The sequence below is a fragment of the Aptenodytes forsteri genome, unplaced genomic scaffold (genome assembly GCF_000699145.1).
Source record: "Aptenodytes forsteri isolate BGI_AS27 unplaced genomic scaffold, ASM69914v1 Scaffold280, whole genome shotgun sequence".
Classification (NCBI taxonomy): Eukaryota; Metazoa; Chordata; class Aves; order Sphenisciformes; family Spheniscidae; genus Aptenodytes; species Aptenodytes forsteri.
Genome location: NW_008796042.1, coordinates 556,925 through 573,517, shown reverse-complemented (window position 1 = coordinate 573,517; position 16,593 = coordinate 556,925). Strand labels below are relative to the sequence as shown.

At 37.0% G+C, this 16,593-nt stretch overlaps 1 protein-coding gene across 4 annotated transcripts in view; it reads left to right on the top strand.

Annotated features, from left to right (window-relative positions):
- The window catches only part of CDC42BPA (CDC42 binding protein kinase alpha), a 210,663-nt gene that overhangs the window by 179,363 nt on the left and 14,707 nt on the right, over nt 1-16,593 (top strand). For all 4 annotated transcript variants that reach the window (XM_019473719.1, XM_019473720.1, XM_019473718.1 and 1 more), the window contains 8 exons: nt 938-1,019; nt 2,222-2,438; nt 3,189-3,251; nt 4,365-4,958; nt 7,128-7,225; nt 8,879-8,963; nt 10,688-10,811; nt 12,117-12,234. In XM_019473719.1, coding sequence (XP_019329264.1) covers nt 938-1,019; nt 2,222-2,438; nt 3,189-3,251; nt 4,365-4,958; nt 7,128-7,225; nt 8,879-8,963; nt 10,688-10,811; nt 12,117-12,234 — 1,381 coding nt within the window. The remainder of the gene's footprint in view (nt 1-937; nt 1,020-2,221; nt 2,439-3,188; nt 3,252-4,364; nt 4,959-7,127; nt 7,226-8,878; nt 8,964-10,687; nt 10,812-12,116; nt 12,235-16,593) is intronic.

Genomic DNA, 16,593 nt, shown 5'->3' with positions numbered 1-16,593 from the left:
ATTTGCAGTTAGCCTGAACTACGCTTGTGTGTTCGTCTGTGGCAATTTAAACTTCCATTACTACATCATGTGCCCAAATGCATCTGTTTAGCTGTATAGAAGATCTGGAAAGAATAAAGAAGAAAAATACATTCTTTTGGGGTTGAGTAGAGTTTTGAAAGACAGATAAAACTTTGTTGGAGGATAAAACTAACACAATTTTTCATTCAGAAGGGCTAAATAGTTTGTTCCCACTGTCTTCAGTATTACTGAAATACTACCAACTTCAGTGAAGGTTGAGAACATGTAACATACCGACTAAGTAAAGCTCATCTCTGAACTAGGTTAGTTTATCCAGGAAGTCTCAAACAGCTGTAGCTTATAGCTTCTAGTGAGTTTGGATTCTTGTGAAAGAGTTGGAGAGGTGTTCTTGGTCCAGGCTTATTTTTTAAGTGTGATTGTTTTTATTTTTTTTAAAAAGGTTTTAATTTAAACAGACAAAAAGCAGATACTCTGAATAGATTTATCTCCATCAACATTTACCAGGAATTAATTATGCAACATTGCATTTGTGAGTTTCACCTGCAGATAAAGAGGAAAGGATAATTTTAAAAATTAGATCTCAGTACTGTCTTGTTGTGCCCTTCACAAAACAAGGCTATTGGTACTATGGAAATATTTTTTTTAAAAAGTTTTTAATTTAAACAGACAAAAAGCAGATACTCTGAATAGATTTATCTCCATCAACATTTACCAGGAATTAATTATGCAACATTGCATTTGTGAGTTTTGCCTGCAGATAAAGAGGAAAGGATAATTTTAAAAATTAGATCTCAGTACTGTCTTGTTGTGCCCTTCACAAAACAAGGCTATTGGTACTATGGAAATATAAGTTAAAAAAAACCATACAGATTTTGCTCTTTAACTCTTTTCCAATTATGTTTGTGGTCTCTGTAAGGGATGAAGAATTCTCAGTGAGTTCTGTCTTGGCCTCAGACGTCATCCATGCAAATCGAAAAGATATCCCCTGTATCTTTAGGGTAAGTATTATGTCTTGAACCTAGTAACCCAGAAATACAGGGTTTCACAGTGTGATGTACAGTGTGCATTCACTGACAGCTTGCTAGTATTTTATTTCCTTTGCAAGTTCTGGCCGTGTGGTATCCATGGCAGCAGCAGCAACGCATAAGGATCTGTACATATATCATTTTCGTGGTAAAAATAGCACTGGTACGTTTAGACAAGGCTCTCATCTCCCCTTTATGTGGGTTTTATTTTTTTAACCTTCACAATAAGACGTAGTTTTCTCAACCTCCTGTTAGTCATTTGGAATTCTTCTGTTCTTTGCGACCTTCTACATTCTCATTTCCTAAAGTTGCCTTCTGCTTCTCAATTTAATTTGTTGTGTTATTCCTGAAGCCTTTATTTTATCTATTTTCTTTGTATATATGCATTAGATCTCTGAAAACTCCCATTTTATCAGGTAGTCAGTATAGAAATCTAGTGTAAAATGCACATCAAAGTTTATTGTCAGGATTTTGCCATCATTGGCTTTTTCTAATACTATTCTTATTTTTACTAGATATTCTACTGAAGCTTTCACCTCAGTGAAATATCTTTGGTGTCTTATTAATTTCCCTATCATTTCTGTACTATACCATTGTATTTCACTCCTTGTTTTTCCGGCTTTCAGACTGTTCATCATGCTGCGTGCTGAGAGGAGATAAACCTACAAAAGGGACTTTCATTTTTATCTATAGTAGCTGTACCAAATACATGAAAAGGATCATAGATCATTCTTCCATAAAGACCATTCCTATTGCATTAAGTTATTAACAAAAACTATTGGTCTTAAACATACAGAATACTTTGTAAGAAATGCTTTTCATTATAAAATTGCTGTGAGAAACAATTGACCAGCTTCATTATAAAATTACAGTGAGAAACAATTGACCAGCTTATTTAGGGCAGACATTTCCGAATTATAGAATAAATACAAATGCATTTAGAATAAAGCCGAAGTTTTCTCTGTTCTTTGAGTTATTCCCATCTACAGGTTTTTCTGCTGTGGGTTCTTGATTGAGACAGAGTGTTTTCTATTAACTGAGGCTAAATTTTTGCATTCTTAGTTCAGACAGCTAATTAAAAGGGCACTTACAGGCATCTGATACCCTTGTAAAAATGATCATGATGAAATTTTTTATTGCTTATGACTTAAAATACATATTTTAAAATTTTCCAGGTTACAGCTTCCCAGCTCTCTGCATCCAGTAATAAGTGTTCAATCCTGATTCTAGCAGACGGTGAGAATGAAAAAAGCAAGTGGGTAGGAGTGCTGAATGAATTGCATAGGATTTTGAAGAAGAACAAACTCAAAGACCGCTCAGTCTATGTTCCCAAAGAAGCTTATGACAGTACCTTACCCCTCATCAAAACAACACAGTCAGCAGCAATCATAGGTATGAAATGAATACGGAGAAAGCTCTAAGAAAAATGGGTATGCTAAAAGCATACTTTTTTGCAAAAAAACGTGTTAAATTGCATTATCTACTGAATAGAGAGTAATATGTAGTGTTTTTATCCCATATGGAAATGTGGATGGGTTTAAGAGAGAAGTGCAATTCACTACCCGGTACTTTTGTCAGATCGCTAAGAATATTCCCCCTATTCACACATATTCATAATTATGGATAATTTTGACTGAGAATTGGACATTACTCTCTTGTTATTCTGTAAACATTATTCCTTAACTGGGCAAAATTAGCACTATAGAATAGACGTAAATCACTGACTTTACAAAATCTGCCTGTGGGTCCAGAGAGAAAACATAAAAGCAGAGAATTAATTTAGTCATTTTAAATGCTACTGCATAAAATAAGTTAAACTCTGATTATTTAAATATGATATTATAGTTATTTCAAAGTCGGTAGTACACTTAAGTGCTCTGAATGGTTTGTTAAAAATGATGTTTCTTGCTGTTACTTCTACTAACAGGAGAAATGGGAAAAGACTTATTTTTTTCAGAAATTTGAAAGATTGGGAGGTTACCAATGTTTGTTTTGTTACAGGAATGTGTTGGGTTTGGCTTTATATTTGTTTATTTCAAGATATTAAAAAACTGTCTCTGTTAATCAGAATTATCACTATTGTTGAAGAAGTATTTCCAAAGAAAAATAACCTTTTTTTTTTTTCTCCCCTTAATATCATAGACCATGAAAGAATAGCTCTGGGGAATGAAGAAGGGTTATTTGTTGTGCATGTCACCAAAGACGGTAAGAAATGAGGAACTGGTAATAATTTCCCTAATATTAAATAATCAGAAAGTGACTTTGTAACCTTTTTTCTCTTTCAATATCCTCTGGTTTCATTTTTCTCGATTTACTACATTATCAGCTGGACAACCCCATGTGAGAGCTGATAATAAGGTGGTGTTCTGTGCACTTTCTGTTTCGGATATCCTTTCCAGTAACAAAGATCCAGCATCTGGAATGCAGTTGAAGGTTTTCTTCCCTTGTTTGAAGCAGGTTCAATACTGAATTCAGACCAGATTGCTCAGGACTTCGTCCAGTCAGGTCTTGAAAATCCAGTCGACAAGGACGGAGGTTCCACAATCTCTCTGGGATGCCTGTTGCAAATTATTCTCACAATGAAATGTTTTCTTTGTATATCCAGTAGGAACCTCCCTCATTTCAATTTGTGACTATTGTCTCCTCTTCTCCTGCTGTGCACCTCAGTAAGGAGACTGGCTTGATCCTTTCTGGAACCTCCTCCTTGGTATTGGAAATGAAAACTTAGGTTCGAGGTTCCACAATCTCTCTGGGATGCCTGTTGCAAATTATTCTCACAATGAAATGTTTTCTTTGTATATCCAGTAGGAACCTCCCTCATTTCAATTTGTGACTATTGTCTCCTCTTCTCCTGCTGTGCACCTCAGTAAGGAGACTGGCTTGATCCTTTCTGGAACCTCCTCCTTGGTATTGGAAATGAAAACTTACGTTTGGTATTGTAAAGAGATGTAATGACAGATGCCCAAGCTAATTCAACAAGCAACATGTTTAATTGTATGTTTCAGTTCTTTGAGGGTTTTCCTTTATTCAGTAGTTTTGTGGCTATAAACTGTTTTTGAAATGAATACTGAAATAATACAGCGGTTGTTACTGCATCGGATCTGCTCCTCCCTTTTTCTGATGAGGAAAAGCCACATATGGTATCATTAAAATACAAGTTTTGATTCTGTACTTTTTAATATTGCAGGGAAGCAATAAAGGGGATTTCTTGGGTTTCTTTCATAGTTTATCTTTACAAATACATATGTTATAATCAATTCACACTTCAACATTATTTACTTGGATTCGGGGGCTTTTGTTTTTGTTTTGTTTTTTTAGAGATTATCCGTGTTGGTGACAACAAGAAGGTTCATCAGATTGAGCTTATCCCAAATGAACAGCTCATTGCAGTAATCTCAGGACGAAACCGTCATGTGCGGCTTTTCCCTATGGCTGCCCTGGATGGAAGGGAGACGGAGTTTTATAAGCTGGCAGAGACAAAAGGCTGTCAGTCAATAGTTTCTGGACATGTGCGCCACGGAGCTCTTACATGCCTGTGTGTAGCTATGAAAAGGCAGGTCCTCTGTTATGAACTAAATCAGAGCAAGATACGTCACAAAAAGATCAAGGAGATTCAAGTCCAGGGGAATGTCCAGTGGATGTCAGTCTTCAGTGACCGTCTTTGTGTGGGCTACCAGTCAGGTTTCTTAAAATACCCCCTTCATGGAGAAGGCAGCCCATACAGTCTGCTCCATCCAGATGACCACACGCTATCATTTATCTCACAGCAGCCAACTGATGCCATCTGTGCAGTCGAAATCTCAAATAAAGAATACCTGCTGTGTTTTAGCAGCGTAGGGGTTTACGTTGACTGCCAGGGCCGAAGATCTAGACAACAAGAATTGATGTGGCCCGCAACTCCATCTTCTTGCTGTAAGTTGCCATGTGTGTCAGTGTACTTGCTATTATACATTGAAGTGATGACTGCTTGTATTAGAATCCACAGGAAGTGAAGTTCAAGGATAATTACCTGACAGGTAAATGAATGCCCTCAGCTTCTGTCAGCATTTTTAATCTAGTCAGGGGGTTTAATCCTGATCTCGTTTATGCTAGTTTTGACAACTGTCACTGACTCGTGCTGCTGTAGCACAAAGAGGAATCAAGGGTCAGGATTTCTAACTCTGATGTCCAATTTCTAAACACGTGGCCTGATCTCTAAAACAGCTGAAAGCCTCAGGTCCTACAGAGGCTAATGGGTTCTTTATGCATTTGCTACCACTGATACTGGACTGTTGTTATTTAAAGTCATAAAATTTGATTGTACTTTGGCTCAGCATTGTGATTCAAGCTTTCTTGATGTTCAGAGTCATCAGGATCTGGTAGTTTGACTTGATTTTCTCTAATGGTGTTTATTCCTACTTAACGGGTTTTTTTCTTTTCTTTCCTTACTCCTTCATTCTCCCTTCCTCAGCATTTTTTTTGACACTCTTCTCATTCATCTCCTCTCTTTGCTTTTTTAAAAATATTTTTTAAAAATTTAAGTTTTTCCCCCTCTGTCTCCCTCTTTCATCAGGATCTGGTAGTTTGACTTGATTTTCTCTAATGGTGTTTATTCCTACTTAACGGGTTTTTTTCTTTTCTTTCCTTACTCCTTCATTCTCCCTTCCTCAGCATTTTTTTTGACACTCTTCTCATTCATCTCCTCTCTTTGCTTTTTTAAAAATATTTTTTAAAAATTTAAGTTTTTCCCCCTCTGTCTCCCTCTTCCCCAAAATACAATGTATGGCAGGCGGTGGTGGAAAAATTTTTTCTACTCAAAATATTTCATAACCTCAAGGGAAAAATACTGTAATTTTTCAAGATTTCAGTTTCCAGCAAGAACTGTGTTAAATATTTATTGCACGTTTTTTCAAAGCTGGGGCTTTATCTTTGTGACGGTTGGAGGAAAAAAAACCCTGCAATGCCCATCTTCTTTTTAATGTCTTTCTGAATGAGGATAAAGATTAGCCAAATTTGTCCTCAGAGTATCTGTGAATGAGCCCAGTCTTATGTTGATTTTTAAAATAGTCTGCCTTCTTACTTCACTGTGACAGCAGTACAGTCACACTGCGGAGGAGGGGAATGTTTCACCTTGTTTGAGTGAAGCCCCTTCTGAATGTGGAAGGAGCAACTTTTACAGGCTGTATGTCACTTCTTTTCAAGCGAGAGTGTGATTATTACAATGGACTCGGAGAATAAATGAATGAAAATAAAAGATTTTGTGATAGATTGTAAAACAGGTATTTTCACATGTAGTTCATCTATACTGGTCATTGATACTTGTGAAAGTTTTTTGATTGCCTTAAATGAAGTGACTTGATGTTATTTCAGTTCAGAATGGAGGTATATTTTATAGCAAAAACTGTTACATTTAAACACAAATTGGATGCTCTTGTTAGTCTTGGCAGACCATGGCAGTCTTGTTGCCGACATGGAAATACTGAATTCTCCTTTAGAAGTGGTCCCAGTGGAACAAATGTTGTCCTGGGGAAATGTGCCAGATGAGTAGCACAAGAATTCTCTTTACAATCCAGAAAATAAGAAAAGAGAATTAAAGCTAGAAGGAAACATGAAGATTTTATGACTGTGTCATGGTGCTTAGTTCCAACTGATGTTCATTCACTACATAATCCAAAGACTAGGAGCTCAGTTTATTCAAATGACAGTTATTAAATAACAACAATATATTTTCCTACCACATCATTTTCAAAATGCGAGCTCTTAAAAATAGGGCTTTTAGAAGAAAAAAAACTTTGAACCACATCAGTGTTTGGCAGAGTAAACTGTAATCCCTTGTACTTCAAAAAGTAGTTTGGTTCTGCAAAGTTCAAAGAAAAGTCATGAAGGTTTTAGGTTTTTTTGGTGGTGGTTTGCCTTCAGAATAAATTTCTTGGTCATTTTTGAGTTAAAACACACTTTGCAAAGATTGTTGTTGGGTTGTGGCATGGGGGTTTTTTGTAATAAATATGGTTCAACCATAAGAAATTGTGTATTTTGAGCCCCGTCTATGACATGACATGTCATAGCCCTGACATGACACTATACCTAATCCTTACCTCTCAGGTTACAATGCACCATACCTCTCTGTGTACAGTGAAAATGCAATTGATATCTTCGACGTGAACTCCATGGAGTGGATTCAGACTATTCCTCTCAAAAAGGTAACTTGCTGTTTCAATATCAGTTAAAGAATATGCCTAGACTCGATATTGCTTTGCTACAGTCATACTGGGTTTTTTAAGCACATTAGAAGCCGTCATTAAAACTGCTTGTTTAAAAATAATTTGAACTAAAAGAAGAGCCACTGCAAAGAAACCAGTGTTTTTTGTTCAAAGTATAAAATATGAAATGTGTTTTGCATGTGGTTTTGGTGTTTTAGATGAATGGTCAGTCTGGAGCATATGAATATGTTAGACTTACTGATACTATTGTAGAGAGCAGTTTCTTGGTATTAATTGCATGTGACTTCATTGGGACTGATTGCATCTATGTTATTGCCAGAAGATGGTGGATGTTAAACAGGTGGATATTTAAACAGGCCTTCAGAAATCTTATCTTCTGCTGCTTGAGAACATTGTAGACAGATAGGGTTAGAACATTTTGGTTCAACCAGTACAAATATTAAAACACCAGGATGATGTCAGGTTTGGATCACTTATCAAAGGGAAGAGGTTTTTGAAAACTGACACTTCCTTGGTATTTAGGAGGTGTTTGCTCAGCTGTATTTGGAAAGAAAGAAGAAAAGTTTTTTTTCCCCATAGTTTAGACTGACTTCAACTTTGTATTAGTGTCAAGATAATACCTTTAACTGGCATGCCAATGACATAGAACTACAAGAAATTGTCCTTGTGGTCTTGTGTTAGTCATTCAGTCTCTCTGCATATTGATTTCCCATGTCAGATGCAGACCAGGATATTATGGCAATGCTGTAAGGATAAATAGTGCAAAGGTCAAGGTCCTCAGCTATTAACCATCTTAAGGAAAGAAGAAGAATCTGGCCTTTTAGAGGAAATTTCCTCTGCTCTTTCTGATGTCCAAACTCTGAGTTATTAAGCAGTTGGAGCATTTTTTTCCTACACAGCAGAATGTGATTTAGTACTTTGATTAGTATTTGGCTCAAGACTGCCCATTTAATGAATGAAGCTACTCTCAACGAACAAGAACTGCTACATCTAGGACACTCAAAAACGGCAATTTATTATGAAGAATTTGGTTCTAACACAATTTGCAGACTCAGAGTGTGGAATGCTTCTTTCATTTTGAGGTTGGAAATCACTAATACCGATAGGTTTTAGCAATCTGTATATACTCTTATCAAGTTGCAAAGCGTCATTGTGACGTGATACTAACACAAGATAAAAGCACAGCTTATTGCTTTGTGCATCTAACAGACAAAATTGAATTGTTATATGAAGTAGACTTCTAAGAACTATTTATTTAAATGCTGGGAGGAATGGTGTTAAGCCTATGTCTTTAAGTGGAATTTTAGGCAACTCCCTTTGTGCTTGTTCTCCAAACAGAAGTTTAAAATCTAAAATTATTTTTAACTCTGCTTCATGGCTTTAATGACTCACAGTTGTTCTTCTTGAGAGCAGGCATGTGTTACTGGAGATAGGAGACACTGCTCCCTCCAGCCTGCAGTTCTTCTGTGGAGCAGGGTTTGCTCTGGCCAGTTACGCTGTTCTGCTCCCTGGTTGGCTTCGTAACAGTGCTCCTTTTATAGAGTTTATAATGCACCTTGGAACTTTCAGAATAAAATGCGCTATATAAATGTGAGTTGTTAATATTACAAGGACTGATTTTCCTTGTTTCAGGTACGACCCTTGAATACAGAAGGATCACTAAACCTTTTAGGCCTGGAGACAGTCAGATTAATATATTTCAAAAACAAAATGGCAGGTAAGTAAAGAGAAGCCAACTTTCACCATGCAAATTCTTGTTTAGAAAGAGCATTTTTCTTTGGCCTGGATCTGTGCATTGTAGAAAGTGATCTGTCAAACTTAGGGGTGCTTGTTAATTTGGGAGAAAGCGAAAGCTTATAGATTCCACTTGCAATGGATTGCAATTATGTCTGCTAGGCAGCTACTCTGAACTTTTTTCCCTTTTGAATATTCAATGAAGACTTTAATGAAGACTGGAAATAGAAAATAGAATGGCTAGACACTCCTTCCAAATCTGGGATCACCTGACAGAACACTATCTAAAAATGCCTGCACAATTAAAGGCTTTAATAGTGATCTTGGCAGTACTATATTAAAATTAATATTATACTTAACCTAACCTTTCCTAAGGATCAGAAAGTAATATAATATTATGTATTCATAACTTGTTATTAGGGCTACATATGATTGTGTGCCAAAGTTTTAACTTCAGAATTCTATTTTTGTTATGAGTCTTTTTGACCTTTTTTTTCTTTAGAGCCCATTTCATAAGCATGCTCCTGAATAATTTCCTTAACCTTTTTTTTCACCTCTTAGGTGGAGGGGGGACGTGCTTTGGTTTAACAATCAAGAGCTATTTTTTTTTTTTTTAACAACTATTCTGAAAATAGTGGAAATAAACACTCTAGAAACATATACTGCTGTTGGCAGTGTTTCAGTGTTTATTTAAATTGCTATCAAATTAGTGCAAAATGAATGACAGTGGTAGAGAGAAGCAAGATGGTGGAAGTATGTATAAAGAATTTTCAAGTCTAATAAAGGTTGAACATTAAAAGTAGAGCAGAAGAGGAAAAAAAACTGGAGAGCATAGGATCAGAAGTGTGTGAGGCTGATCTTTGCTCCTGTACGCTTCTCACTGTCTTTCAGAAAAGGTTGCCAAACAGTAAAGTATCCTCCAGGTGTATCTCCTTAAAAGTCTGCCAGTTTTTTTCCTGAAGCTACTTACCTAGTAGATCCCACAGTTCATGAAATCTCCAGTTGATCTTAAGGAAAGAAGAGATTTCAGTTCCATACAAAAACTGTTTTGGCAGTGAGCAGTAGGTGTTGGGTATGTTCAAGTTTATTAAGTGTAACTTTAGTCTCCATATATATAAAACAAGACAGAGCAGTTGCAGCGTTCATTCAAAGTAACGCTCCTATTGTATGATTATCACTGCTATACATTTCATGTCTTTATTAAAGATGCCTTGGTCAGATCTACGCATGTGGAAAAAATCTTCCCTTTTCCCACAGTTGCACCAAAATACGTCAGCGTTCAAAAGGAGTAGTCTCTTTGGAGCAGGGAATGAATGAAAAAGAATCTTGCACTGAGTTTCCAGATGACTGGCAGAACAAGACTGTTGTAGTGATTTTCAGTGAGAACTGCCAAAGAAAGTTAGAGATAGAGGACTGAGATCCTTTCCTGCCCACCTAAATGTTTTGGGTTTTGGAAGAATTAATCAGCGGTATTTTGAGAACATAGTTGTGGCAGCTTGTGTGTGAAGAAGGGTTAAAAGTCTGTTGCTATATAACAGAGTAGATAGTGACCAAGAAAACCCATAAATCAAGGAGCATTTGTTCATGTTTGGGAAATGGGTGGTGTCAACACTAGCAAGAGCAGAGGGAGAAAAGGTCTTTGCATTCAAATTCCATGAATGCCTAATGAAGTGTCCCACTGGATCATCATATTTATATTGATTTCAGAGGGCGATGAACTGGTAGTTCCTGAGACATCAGATAACAGCCGGAAGCAAATGGTTCGAAACATCAATAACAAGCGCCGCTATTCATTCAGAGTACCAGAGGAGGAGAGGATGCAGCAGAGGAGGTCGGTATTCAACATGTACTTGTCTTCTGTACATGCCTGTAGGCCCTGAAGGACAGTGAGTGATGCCAATGTAGTACTTCATTTGTTGCTTTTTGGAGCGCCCATTCAGATGTTTCTGTCTCTTCACTACTGCCTTAATCCTCAATGTTTAATTTGTGTAAATACCAGTTTGGATTTGGATATGCACTGGATACACAAGTATTCATTAGTTCAAATTAATTATGTGAAAGAGCTGTAATTTGGAATGCATGTCTCCACATACTGTATATAGGTACATAGGTGTGCACATATACTGTATATATAAAGATCTGTAATAAACACTTTGCAAAAGGAGATTACATTGCTAACTATGCATATGGATTAATTACTTTCAGACTCTGGTTCTGCTTTTCTTTCTGAAGGCAATTCTACTCTCAGCAGTATTCCAAGGCATCTGCTTTTTTTGATTTATAGATTTAACTACATAAACGTTCTATAAATCTCAGAAAACTCACCTCTTCAGAGGACATAGGACTTCAGGATGTGTTTCTAATAGAAGTCTTTAACAGTTCACAAATACTTTCCTAAATGGCAATAAAAATAGGTCTGCACTACTCAGAGTGTTCACAGAGGATGTTACTGACCATTTACTATCACTCACTAACGATGACCTGCTACTGTGCTAAGCTACACTCCAAGAACTGAGTATTTCAGTTTTCTAACTTCCAACGTCTTCCACCGATGGTTGGCTCCCAGCTTTCCTTCCTTTTTGGCTCTAAGAAAAGTAACAGCTGTGTACAGTGGAGATAAAATTCCAGTTCTTGTCCTTGCTTTTCTGAGCCGATCGCGGTTTGGTGTTTTAAAATTTTATTTATTCTGAGTTCTGAAATGCATCCTTGCCATTTTGAAGAGCTTTTAATTCTGACCACAGACTGAGAAAGGTACTGCAGTATTATTTTAATTCTATTTTCATATTTGTACTTCATTTTCATCTCCACTTTGTAATACATCACAAATGAGTTCTGTTTTTACTCATCTTACAGAGCTTTTTATCAGCTCATAGTGTTTGTATATTCTTTGAATATTAGTAACTACTGGGCATGGACTGTTAGCCTGCAAACAGCATTCTTTTGTTCTGGCCCCTTGCCCTCTCTTCGAGCTGGAAGCTTGTCCATGCGAGTGCTGATAGCAAGGGTTTATCACTGTTAACATGGTTAAATAGTTAATTTCCATTTAAAAGTAGCTGATAATCAAAGCTGTACTTGTTTTATGAATGTCCATCCTCACCTCGAATGAAATATCTAAACAAAGTATTTTCTCTTCCAGGGAGATGCTACGCGATCCGGAAATGAGAAATAAATTAATTTCTAACCCAACTAATTTTAACCACATAGCACATATGGGTCCAGGAGATGGTATACAGATTCTCAAAGACCTTCCAATGGTAAGTACAGACATACATGTGAGAGTGACTGACAGCAACAGAGGCTGCAAACAAGTGAGAGAAAGACAAGTACAATTTTAAGTGTATATTCAGAATGTTGGTCTATTTCATATCGGGAGCAGTGTAACTAGGGAAATGGAGCTGAACATGCTCTGCTGTATGTGATAAAATTTAAACAAAGAGGATGATACTTAAGCATCGAGGGGAGGAGGAAGAGTGGCTAATGCCTCCTGGGTTTTAAGGCAGGTTGGCCCCTCAGTGTTGATGGCGATTTTTATGACCCATACGAAGGGACAAAATTAAGAGGATTTGGGCCTGTGTTCTTTGTGGGAATGGAAAGAGAAATTCCTTTCTCCGTGAACTGTATTACTGTAAGTTCAATTCCTTTCTTCTCTTCCCATCTTTAGCTGCAACTTAGGCTCTCTCTTTACAGCCTCTTCTCCTCAGACAGTGGAACTGTAGCAGTTCAACAGTGTGTAGTGCCCAAATTTCTTTCCATGCCAGACGCTATTTTTCATTTCCCTCCAAATTAACTAGTCTCAGTGAAACAGAACTTCCTACATAAAAACTAACCTTTTAAGTTGAAAAATGGAAAAAGAAAACATGTAATAGTACACACCCACGTTTGTTTCCACAAAACCTTATGCAGGAAATACTCACCTGGAAGTTACTGAAATTTTTGATGAGCTAAAGACCAAGTAATATTTTGTTCATAGGAGAGTATCATACTGCTTGCTTCAAGCTACCTTGAGCATCTTGTTTGTATGTTCTGTATTGTTTTCTAAACTCATCCACGATGACACAGATGTGATTCGGAAGATGCTAATTAGTACTGTAAGAAAGATCAAATGATATGATATCAAACAGATGATATGAGTACCACCATAAGACATAGGCGTTAATACAGAAGCGCTGTCTAAAATGATCATCGTTATTACTTGGAGTTTGTGCAGAAAGCGGGAAGTAGATGCTGAAATTGGGATTTTCAGATGCTGAAAAGCCCAAAGGAAACAACAATAAGACTGGAAAGTAAAGTGTGCCATGCAGTTGCACTAGTTTAGGAGCATAAACTCTCATCTCCAGATACTCATTTTACCTCACTTTTGCAGCAAATGGTACTGTTATGTTACACTTTACAGTAAAGTATGCACATTGTACGTCAGCACTTCTGGCACAGTGTTTTCCTTAGATGAGAATATGCAAGGAAAGGAAAGGATTTTCTTTAAATCTCCTGCTAGGGACACTCTGAGAAACCTCTCAATAACAAATATATTCAGTGCAGTTGAGCAAAAAACAACATTGTGTGTGTATGTTTATAAATGAATAAATAATGAAGGAGCTGCTTCTAGAAAACACATGGCAAATCCAAGGGAAGTTGGCAGGTAGCGTTTGCCTTACCTGGACGTGAGTATACATATGTCTAATGTTAAACAAAGAATGCTAATTTGCTTCAGGGCAGGACGTAGATCAGAACCTTTTTTCACTTTTCCATTTCTGGTGGGTTCTTTGAAATATTCCTGGCTCTTGTCAAGCAGAGAAAATAATCTGCTACTGCTAAAGGTAGGGCAAAAGACATCCTGTTTTACACTATCAGTAGTTGAAAGTTCATGGGAATCAAAAGCTGCAAGGACTCTTAATCAAGCCCCAAATCTGGCAAGTGTAAAATGAGGAGTGATTTTATCTATTGAAGTGGATTTTATAGATTTACATGGAAAGGAGATTTTATACATTTACATGGATTAATATTTCTTCAGCTATGTCATCTCTGAATGGCTTTTAGCTTTGAATTCATTCTAATTACCTAAGCTTTGTATTGGCTCAAAGGTCATATTTGAAGTTAGGACTGGTACTTTGCTTCTTTCTAATCAATATGAAGTTTTGAAAGAAATTCATGAGTCCCTTTCCACACTTAAAAGTGGCGAGACGACATTAGAAAATGTGTACAATATAGAATTGATCTCAGCACTTGTTCCACTGCTGTGGCTTCTTTTTAAAGTTACTATTAAAAACTCCTTTTTGCAGGTAGCTATCAGTCTTAAAGCTGGGAGATGTCACTGCAGATAAAGCAAATTTGACATGTATTTTTCCAGCAGCTCCTTGCAATACCATATTGTATTTGTATTCCTAACTTAACGGATACAGAATTGCGTCAGTCATGGGACTTGAAAGTGTGTGAATTTGAAAGTGTAACTTGAGATTAGGAAATAGATGTTCTGTCAAGAGCTACTACAGTCCAGGCAGCTTTTTCTTTTCCAACAGCTTCCTATAAGGTATTTGGCTGGACTAAGTTTTCATTTAGTCTGTTCCAAACTACCTGCTTTGTTTCTCAGGCACAAAAATAGAAGAAAAGGAGTTGTGCGTGCATATGATGTTGCGTATTGAGTCTAATGTTTTATTTGAAAGATAAATTTAGAATTAAAAGAGAGGATGGAAATAGAGGACGTTTCCTGGAGAATCAGTACACAAGGTAAAGAATACTCATCCAACCCTGTGTACAGTTCATCTGTGTGACGGTTTCTTTACAAGGACATAGAATTATTTCACTAGATTCATACCTTGTTCCAAAAAGGTGAATAGCTTTTTTTTGTGTGTGTGTGTGCTGCTTAGCATGTGTGATGATTTTGCAGCTGGAACATCTTCTTTGTATTTTTAAATAGATTAGTATGTTTCAGAAGAAAAAGCATTTATTTTTAAAGAGCTATGGGAAAGATTGCAGCATTTTACTTTGCGAATGCCTGTTTCTGTTTATGAAAGTGGATAAAACACATTTTTGCATTTAAAGAGGGCTACCACTAGGGGGAACAAGTAGTGCAAGGCTAATCGTTTTCTCAAATTCTCTTCATTCAACTATTTTAGGTGATAGAGCTGCTTTTTTTTTATGAGATACTGAAATGCAGAAAGTGTATGAAAGAATGGAGTGGGCCTTTTTATTTGCAGTTTCTTCCGACTTATTTGAGCAATTTCAAATTTGGCTGGATCCACTGATACAAATTTGTTCATCCAGCGTAGTGCAAGGCTAATCGTTTTCTCAAATTCTCTTCATTCAACTATTTTAGGTGATAGAGCTGCTTTTTTTTTATGAGATACTGAAATGCAGAAAGTGTATGAAAGAATGGAGTGGGCCTTTTTATTTGCAGTTTCTTCCGACTTATTTGAGCAATTTCAAATTTGGCTGGATCCACTGATACAAATTTGTTCATCCAGCGTGAGCTTTCACTGAACACTATGTGGTGCTATGTAGGCAGAAGGGTCCTTAGTAATAAATAGGTTTTAGTAAAGAACAGATATTTTAATCTCTGTGTTGGATGAGATTGTCACAAACTAAATAGTCAGCTCAGCCTAGCTTTTATCTAGCATCCATGGATGAACTTTATAAAGCAAATGACAATTTTTATATATATGTATGTATTTATATTTATTTATGAATATATACATACTCACTATATGTGCAATATGAATCCAATCAGAACCTATCTCTGCAGTCCCACTAACCTGCCTCTGCCGCCTTTTTCAGGGGAAATGCCAAAAATTGAACGAAGCGCAGAATTAGAACTGGTAGCGATGGCCCTTGCGTGGCTGGGCTGCGGTATGTCGGTGGGCAGGAGGGGACATACACTTGTGCTGCCTTAACCCGTGGCGTAACTGCCTGGTGGATGCAGAGCCAATGGGAGCTTCCTTGCTCTCTGCCCACTGCTGTTCCTAATGATGTCTTTTAAAAGACCAGCTTTAGAGAGTTTAATTTGTATTGTAAATGTACAAAATAAAAATTGGATAAATGGAATGTTTTAAACTCTTTCAGGCTATTTGATATGTTGCGTACAAAACAGATGCCTACATATGTGCAACATATCTGCCTGCATGTGATTGCCCTTGCTGATGCAGCCACACAAGGGGGAAAGACGCTTTCTCTGTCCGTTGTTTCCAAGGTCTTGGTATGCTATAGGCACATGACATGAACAGTGAGATATGTTTATGGCAAATTGCAGTGTATTAACCTAGTCCCACGTTGTTCTCTCCATGAACAGACACCCTTGACTTCAGTATAGCCCTATGTTTGGGCAGAAACGAACATGCCCAAGGCTCAGGGTAAGATCAGATTTAAGAGAGAAAATATTACAAGTTATCAGGCAATTGTAAGTTTGCATCCTTCTTTTCTTCATGGCAAGCAGCTACTCAGGGGTCTGGCTTTGACAAACGAGTTTGTGGGCTACAACATAACAGAAACCAGAAGTTCTTGTTTGCTATTAACAGAGCCGTAATCAGTACATACTGTATTTTATTGATGTGGATATTAGATCTAGGTCATTGTCTTGTTTTGTACAATTTAGAATCATTCCTGTTAGTATATCCCCAAACTTA